The 8,508-nt window shown below is 43.9% G+C and overlaps 1 protein-coding gene across 1 annotated transcript in view; it reads right to left on the bottom strand.

The window, feature by feature from the left end:
- Positions 1–8,508, bottom strand: part of COL4A6 (collagen type IV alpha 6 chain) — a 312,034-nt gene that overhangs the window by 7,490 nt on the left and 296,036 nt on the right. The window contains exons 33-41 of the mRNA XM_015591655.2: positions 8,121–8,195; positions 7,502–7,609; positions 7,303–7,410; positions 6,649–6,720; positions 6,228–6,353; positions 2,423–2,539; positions 1,925–2,086; positions 1,640–1,738; positions 1–79 (exon numbers count right to left, since the gene is read on the bottom strand). Of these exons, the coding sequence (XP_015447141.1) occupies positions 1–79; positions 1,640–1,738; positions 1,925–2,086; positions 2,423–2,539; positions 6,228–6,353; positions 6,649–6,720; positions 7,303–7,410; positions 7,502–7,609; positions 8,121–8,195 (946 nt within the window). The remainder of the gene's footprint in view (positions 80–1,639; positions 1,739–1,924; positions 2,087–2,422; positions 2,540–6,227; positions 6,354–6,648; positions 6,721–7,302; positions 7,411–7,501; positions 7,610–8,120; positions 8,196–8,508) is intronic.

The following is an 8,508-nucleotide window of genomic DNA, read 5'->3' as shown; positions in this document are numbered from 1 at the left end:
AGACCCATCGATCCAAGAGGAGCCTGGATGGCTTCTGCAATTGGTGTTTGGCCAGGTGCACCCTGGGGGCCAGTAAAGCCTGTGGGCAGGTCGGGGAGGGGGAATGGAAATGTCAGGTGGAGGCAGCCAGAGTCCCTGGAAGCCTTTCTTTCTACCTCACAATCACCAGCTTTCTCCCCTTCCTGTTTTCCCCCACAGTTCCCACTGTATACTGCCAGGACAGCTCTCGCCATGCTTTATACAATGTCTGCATTACCCATCTATCTCTCCAGTGGATTAGTATCTCCTTGAGGGCAGGAGCTGAGTTTTATTCATCTTGTCTTCTCAGGGCCCAACACAGGACCTGGTATATAGTAGGCAAGTCAGAAAATGTTTGTTGTAAATTTAGTAGGCTGGTTTACTCATTCACTGTTCAGAACACAGTGCCAAAGAGGCCAAGGGGATGCCTCCAACCCCAGCCATTCAGTTGATATCACAGCCTAAGACCCGAAAACCAGCTAGCTGGCTTACTATTAGAAGCCAAACAAGTCAATTTGCTTACTAATTTATTGAACAAATATTTCTTCAGAGCCTACTATGTGCTAGGCCCTGGTAGATCGAGGGCTAGAGCAGTGAATAAGAGACCTTTGTGGAGATTATGGTCTGGTGATAAAGATAAAAAATGCATAACCTGATGAATACCATTAATCTTGCTGCAAATTGTGAGAAGCGCAAAGAAGGAAGTGACCAATGCAGCGACAGTGGAAGAGAGCAGAGGGGACTATGAGGTGGAGAGCCCACTTTAGAAAGAGTGATAAGTGGCTTCTTATAATCAGTGATGTTTAAGCTGAGACCATTAAAGCATTAGAAGGATCTGGGGCAGGGTTGGGGAGAGAATTCCAGAAAGCAAACTTAGCATGTTCAAAGTCCCTGGGGCCAGGTGTTTTGGAAAACTGAGAGAGGCCAGTGTGACAAGAGCACAGTAAGCTGCAAAGGGAAAAGGCTGCTGATGAGAATGAAGAGGGAAGCATCGCATAGGGCTTTGTGGCCATATTTAGTTTATTCCTATGCCATGGGAAGCAGTTGGATGATTTAAATTTTTACAAGATCTCTCTGACCACTGTGTGGAGAAATGATTGTTGAGGGAGGTGCACAATGGAAGCAAGGAGCCCAGTTAGCAGGTCACTGCAATGATTCATATGGAGAATGTTGATGGTTTGGACCTGGGTGGTAGCAGTAAAAGTGATGAGAGATGAGTTGATGCAAGACACATTTAGGAGACATAACTCTCAGGGCTAATGGATTGGATGTATGTGAGTGAGGGGGTTGGTGGTAAAGGATGGGAAGGATGGTTTTTCATTTCTGGATTGAGTGAATGGGTGAGTGGTGATCTGAGTGCAAACCCAGTGCCTACTAATGCTGAGGGGGGAGACCAGTGGCAGGATCCATGATGTCAAAGCAGCAGTGGCCTTCAGTCCTGGGAACTGATGGAGACATAGGTATCCTCAAGGTGGAGAAGCTTCCTCCCTGGAGGAGCTTGATCCAGCTGTTTCAGGCATCCAGGCTTTCTTGGTGTAGTTTGCAATGAATCCTGAAGGAATGTTACCCCTGCACCCCTCCCTCAAGCTCAGGATCAGCCTAGCATATCCTCTGAACTCACCTCTTGGCCCTGTCTTCCCCTTCATTCCGGGAAATCCTGGGTCTCCAGGTGCCCCAACCTTGCCTGGAGTCCCCATGAAGCCAGGCTCACCTCTCAGGCCTGCCAAAGTCCAAAGGAAAGCAAGTCAGGGACTGACGCAATGGTGCTGATGGTGGGGGCTGGAGACTAGGCAGAGGTGAGGGCAGGAAGAGCATTATCAGTTGGCCTCTCTTCACAGGGCTATAGGAAGGATCCATGTCTGACTGTAGAGTGGAAAGGGCCCAACAGCCAGCCAAACAGTCATACCTTTCAGTCCTAGCTCTCCAGGGAGGCCAGAGAGACCTGGAATTCCTTGGCCTCCCTTAGGCCCTTTAGGGCCAGGAATTCCAGGAAAGCCAGGGTCTCCAGAGTCGCCTTGATCCGAGGATGGTCCAGGGGGACCTAGGGGACCTGGGGGACCTGGGCGGCCTACAGATGAGATGGGAAGAGAGATGAGGGCAGGTGAGTGGGGGAAGTGGCCACTGCTGAAAACCTCAGGACTGAAAGGAAGCCAAAGTCCATCCCCAGGGCAGAGAATGTTCCCTCACTGTCTGTGGGGGTCCCAGAGCCCAGACCTTCCCAAAACCCTTTCAGCAGAACGCTGCCCATTCCAGTTCCCCATGTCTCTGCTAGGGGTGGGGGGATGTGAGGCTGCGCAGGTTCATGCATGTCCAGCAGTAGGTGTGGGGCTGGATTTTATGTGGGACCTCCCAAACCCTGGACAAAAGGCGATGGCCAGCCCTCTTTTGGGCTTCCTGTCTTTACCTCGTTCTCCATCTAGGCCTGGTCGCCCAGGGTCACCAGGCTGTCCTGCTATGACTGAGGGCAAAGAGAGGGCTGGGGCACCGGGGGGACCAGCAGGGCCCTGGAGACCTGGGAAACCTGCAGAGAACAAATAAAAGGGGCTGCATGGACTTGGTGTGTCCAGAAGAAGGCCAGGCTCTCTCAGAGAAAATGGAAGTTCACACAGAGAAAATGGAAGCGGTTAAGTAGTTGCCAGACCAGTGAACAGCAGCAGAGGGCTCTTCTCCCTCCATTCTACCTTGGTAGCCTGCGGACAAATGTAGCTGACGGGGCTCAGAGACTCCCCCACCCAGCAGGTGCTGCATTTAATTGGGATAGAGCTTTGGAAAGTTCTAGCTCCCCAACCTCACTGCTAATAGAAATATTTCAGATTTCCCCCAAATCAGGAAGAAAAGGCATGACTGCAGCACCTGAAACTGAAGTTCCCCAAAATGTTTTTAAACCTACTATTCCTCTCACACATTTCATTAAGTTAGTTATGTCTGAAGCTGCTCAGAAAAGGTTACAGATGAAGATGGGGCACAGGCCCAACAAGTCAGAACAGACACCTGCTGGATCAGAATGGAGGCAACAAGGGTGCTGTGCCTCCCGATGTCTTCTAGGGCTAACTTCTGAGTCTAGAAAATACTTTTATAGGTAATTCATGTTATTAGCTAAAGGCTTGCTTAATTGCCTAGAGAACAAATGTCTCTGTATTAAATCCCTTCCCCTTTTTAGTCCAAAGAGGCTAGCCACCTATTAGAGTAGATATAGAATACCTGTTTGCTCACATTTTCATACTGCTTTACTTGTTTTCTGTTTATGGAATGATTTGTATTATAACATGTTCAAAACCAAAAATTTCAACTGATGATAGAAGATATATTTAATATGCACACATGGAATCTGTAGATGGTAATCTTGATGGAAAAACATATCAGCCATACATACAAATGTAGTACATATTATACTTTTAGCATGGAAAAAATGTATTAATTTGGTATTTTAGAAGATATCCAAATGAAGAGAAATAGATTCAAACTGGTTGATAAAACCATTCTGGTGGTTGAGATTCTTATTTTTTGTTTGTGACAAAAAAATCTAAAAATATTAATATTGCATTTTATTTTTCTGACAAGAAAAGATGACTATATTAATATTGAATTTCTCATATTTAGGTAAAGAATAGTAAAGAAAGATGGTACATTGGATAATTCAGGTGTTTTTAATAACTTGTTAATTAATTGAATGATGATGAAATACAGAGAAGGAAAAAAATAAATTTCACAAAAAGTCTCCAATTATTACAGGTCCAGGAAAGAAATAAAATAAAAATACAAAGAAAAAACTAGTTGCAAAGGCACAAGGTGTTACGTTTAATATTGTCAATTCTTTCTTGATGACCCTTTGGAGTATTTGTCTTTTTCGCAAAGATAAAAATCTGAAAAGAAAGATATATTGTTTGTTTTTTTTTCCCCGAAAAAAATATGTACTGAAATTATGCAAAACCACTAAATGAGACACTACATATAGTAGAGTAAGTGTGGGCAGCACAGATTATAAAAATTTCCATTTCAGTTTTTGGAGCCACCTCATTTTTTTAACTGTTTCTTGATTTTATAACTATACCAATTTACCATTAAACCTGAAATAAAGATACTACTGACCTCAAGTAGAAAAAAAAAGAAAACTCATGTATTTCTTTGATTAAGAATAAGACACTTTAAATGAGCACAGGAAAAGGCAAGGTGGCATATTTTTCCAACTCATTCCAGTGTCCAGAGACTTAAAAACCCTAGATAAACAAATGCGGCCTCTATTTAGTGCAAATATGAAAACGAATGGTGTAATTTCCAGTTATTTAGGTAAAGGTAATGTAGGGTCAAGGATTGTTCTAGGAAGTTTCCTTAGGTGTAAATCCTCATCTCATACTGATTTCTATGATCAAATCAGATATAAGTTTTCATGGGGGGAGGGTTTGCGATATTTGCTATATTCTTGTAAGATGAATTATTTTAATTAGATATTGAGAAGAGCAGAATATTTAGAAATTATGTGTAAAAATAATTCAGATACAATTAACATCTGTACTAACCACCCAATTATTTAAGAAAAAGAAGATACTATTACCTTTGTCTGCCCTTCACAGATTCCACCAACTTCCTTCCCTTTCAGAGGCAACCACTCCTGAATTTTGTGTTCATCATTCTCTTTTCATCAGTTTGGCCATGCTATTTGTATCCCTAAGCAATACATTGGTTGTTTTTGCTTATTTATAAACGTTTAGCAATGTAATCATACCAAATGTATTCCTCTGAAACTTGCTTTTTCCCCGCCTTGGCATTATGTTCCTGAAATGTATCCATTTTGACATGTGCTGTTTATTGCATTTGTAATTGTGATTTTATTACCTCAGATAGCTAGAGGAAATTAATAATTTAATGACCAGACATTCACAGGCAAGATTTGAAAATAGAAAAGGCCATGCCCCCGTGCTTTTATCCAGGCCCCCTCTTCTCTATCTCCCATGAAGGGAGCTATACAATCTCCCTATAGGCTCAGAACCTGTTTAAGCCTTCATTCTGGAGAAGCCGTTGGCTTTCAGGAAAGAACAGGTTGGTCTAGACCAAAGGAAGGAATAAACACAGAGACAACAGATGCACCAGTATAAAATGCCCCAGGAAATGAATTAATGTATGAATATACTTCCTGGAAAACATTTACACGTTATACAAACAGGCACATAAACAAATAAAATATGGTGGGACCTCAGGCCCCAGAACTATGAGGAACAGAAAATTTGCAAATTTGATTTCCCCAATTAACATGTAATGATATAATGACCAACATTTCTTGAGCACCTACTATGTGCCAGATGCTGTGCTAAGAGCTTTTATATACATTACCTCACTCTTCATTGGTTTCTCACCAAACTTCTGAGGTAGATTCTCTTATTGTGCCCATTTTGTGGAAGAGGACAACTAAGGTTTCGTTTGGGATTGAAAGGCAAGTAACTTCCTTGTTCAAGGTCGTATAGCTAGTAAGAGATAGAGCTGAAATTTGAATCCATTGGTCTGACTGCAGAGCCCATACTCCTAGCCATGATGCTACACCAAATTCACTTCCTATTTTATACTGAGTAGGATATATATGAGTCTTCAGAACATTCCTAAGGAGAGTTAAAGAATCAGAATTTATTCTCACTATTTGAGAGATATGGAAAGGGAGGCTCAAGAAGTTACTTCAAACAATGTGATGAGCCAGGGGCCGAGATTAGAGTGAAACCTGGTCTAATAAACCCACCAAGTTTAATTGAATACCTGCTGTGTGCCTATCCTAGGGAGACATTTATTCCCTTAGTCTTGGACTCCTTCCAGCAGCCACACTATCTTTCCAGGGCCCTGGGAGTGCCATCTACACTAGATGCCAATGAACTTTGACAAAGTTCTTGCTAAGTGGACAAGCCCTGTCCCTCAGGACCATTAAACCCAGGTTCTTGCTGAGTGTGCAAGAGAAGCCTGGAGTTTGAATAAGGGAGGGCAAGGAGGAATCTGGAGGCTAGAGGGGACTTTCTTAACTGCTCCCTGCCACCCCTTCACAGGAAAGCTCTAAGCATGACCTACCCTCTCTTTCTCAGCAGTCAGTTTCACTGACTTCTGAGACTCCCAGAGATGTGAAGACATGCACAGCTCAACTCTGTGAGCTGCATGACCCTGATGAACCCCAACTCTGACTCCCCAGTCAGGCCTTACGCAGCTTCCACAAGACATGGCTTGGGCTCACTTACCTCGGCCACCTTTTGGCCCTTTTATGCCTGGCTTCCCTGGGGCTCCAGTGCTAATTCCCAGAGAACCTTTTTCGCCTTTGGGACCAGGCAGGCCAGCTGGCCCTGGCACACCGATTATACTAGGTCCTAGGAGGAGATGCAGAGAGAGGGGACAGAACTTAGTAGAGGTGAGGCCCTCATACCTAGCTCACTTGCTTGGGGGATGCCCGAAAAAAAAACAGGAAGGAGAGCTCATTTGGGTAGAAGGACAAACCCTATCCTCCTTCTTCCCTACATCAAGGCATCCCAAATACGGGGCTCACAAGAAGATCTATAATTCCAAGGAAATGGGATACACCACGGTCAAGAGCTCATGGCCAGCTACTGCCAGGCTTCTGGAAGAGCTGGAGCTCTCCTCCTTGCCCTCGAAGGTCTTCCTTACCTGGAGTTCCATGGGTGCCCTTGGTTCCTGGAAGCCCATTTAATCCATGCAAACCAAGAACTCCAGGATAACCTGAAGGGAGAGAATATCAGAAATGGCTCCAGCAGCTCTAAATCATTAAGGGTTGGCAAAGGGTCTTGTCTCCAAGAGAATTTCCAAGTCCTCATTTTAAAGGTCACAGTTTTTCTTGAGGCATTACTTAGTGCTCTTAGGAAGACTGGACCATCCCTAGCCTACATCCTACACCATAGGTTTTCCTGACTTTTATTAGAAAACAGTATAGCTTTAAGAGCAGGTGGTAGATAATTAGATTTCTTCAAAAAGAACTCAGAGTGGTAATGCCAATACCTTGAGTTGCCAGCTCCCAGAGATTCGCTGCCCAATCTCTAAGTCAGTGAAAGGCTATGTATGCCAGAGCAACGACCATCCTTGATAACTCTTGTCTCCACAGACTCCATATTCTCCTCTTCCCATTCATGTTTGCTCACCTTTCTTCCTCTTTATTCTCCTTTCCCATTATCCCTCATGTGGCCTGGTCAACGACTCTCTCGAATATGGTTTAACCCCAGCTAATGTTTCCTAGTATAAAGTAGTTGCTGTCCGTTTTTGAGGGAAGAACCGTTTTCCCCACTGCCTTCTTCCAAATATACATACCTTTGGTTCCTATTAGACCAGGAAGTCCCAGGGGCCCAGGTGTCCCTGGGTGGCCCGGAGAACCAGGAAGCCCTGGGTTTCCTCTCATGCCTGCAATCCCAGGAAATCCTACAAGTGAAACCAAGGCAGAAGCTCAGAATGGGTCATGGCTTGAAGGTAATAGTGTTTTTCAGAATAAAGTTTTCATGTGGCATGGTACCTGGGGAGCCAGGAATTCCAACATCTCCAGAAATACCAACTTTCCCATCATCACCTTTAATTCCGGGGAAACCTATGTCACCAACAAGTCCAGCTTTCCCTTTAATACCTACAAAATCAAGAAAAATGTTGAGTGATCAGGTCACATTTTGGGCAGTGTGTTCTTCCTTTAGAAAGAGCAGGAAGGTGAAGGCACTTGGACTGTTAAGAGAGCTAGATACAATGAAGAAACTATGAAAAAAAGATTGTGGCAACTGTTTTCACATTTGGAAGGCAAAACTCAATTGAAAAGTAAGTAAACTTATTCTGAGTGCCCTCGGAAGTAGGAGTAATCAGTGGAAATGTCTGAGAAGCTGTTTAGATAACTATAAACTACAGAGGCAGACACCATTATCCCAAAGGTCTTAGACTTATCCCATAAGTCTATGAGTATTCAAAAAAGAGTAGGCTGGTGTGCTTGGGGAAAACTGCAGGTTGCTTGTGAGTGGATACATGTGAGGTAGGAATTTTTCTGCACTGGACAGAAGTTGCAGAATTTGGAGTTGACCTCTAAAATCCCTTCCAATCTTCAGTTTTGAGGAGTCTGTGAGACACGTGACACAAAAGGACAGCAGCCTTACCTTCCAAGCCAGGATCCCCAAGTTGTCCCTTGGGTCCTGGGCTACCAGAAAGTCCAAGTGTCTGGCCTTGATCTCCTGGAGATATCAAGACATTGTTAAAGTGGTCAGGAGAAGCTACAGCTTATTTAGTAGCAAGGAGATCTTTTGAAGGTAAAATCTTTTCAAATTCCATATAGCCAGAGGAGCTCCTTGACAAAATCAGCCATTGGGTAAAAGATGACCAGTCACAAACAAAGGGCTGAGATGCTACCAGGCTACTGGTATGAGATGCTGCTCCATGCAGCTTATCTCAATTGGGAAAACGCATCACTAGGCTCAGTATGGGCAAAGAAGATAATAGGGCCCGAAAACATCACCACAATGGAACAATGATGACAGCAAGGATGGG

Source organism: Pteropus alecto, unplaced genomic scaffold (assembly GCF_000325575.1).
Source record: "Pteropus alecto unplaced genomic scaffold, ASM32557v1 scaffold246, whole genome shotgun sequence".
NCBI classification, from domain to species: Eukaryota; Metazoa; Chordata; class Mammalia; order Chiroptera; family Pteropodidae; genus Pteropus; species Pteropus alecto.
The sequence above is the reverse complement of the archived record's forward strand: the minus strand, read 5'-3'. Positions and strand labels throughout refer to the sequence as shown.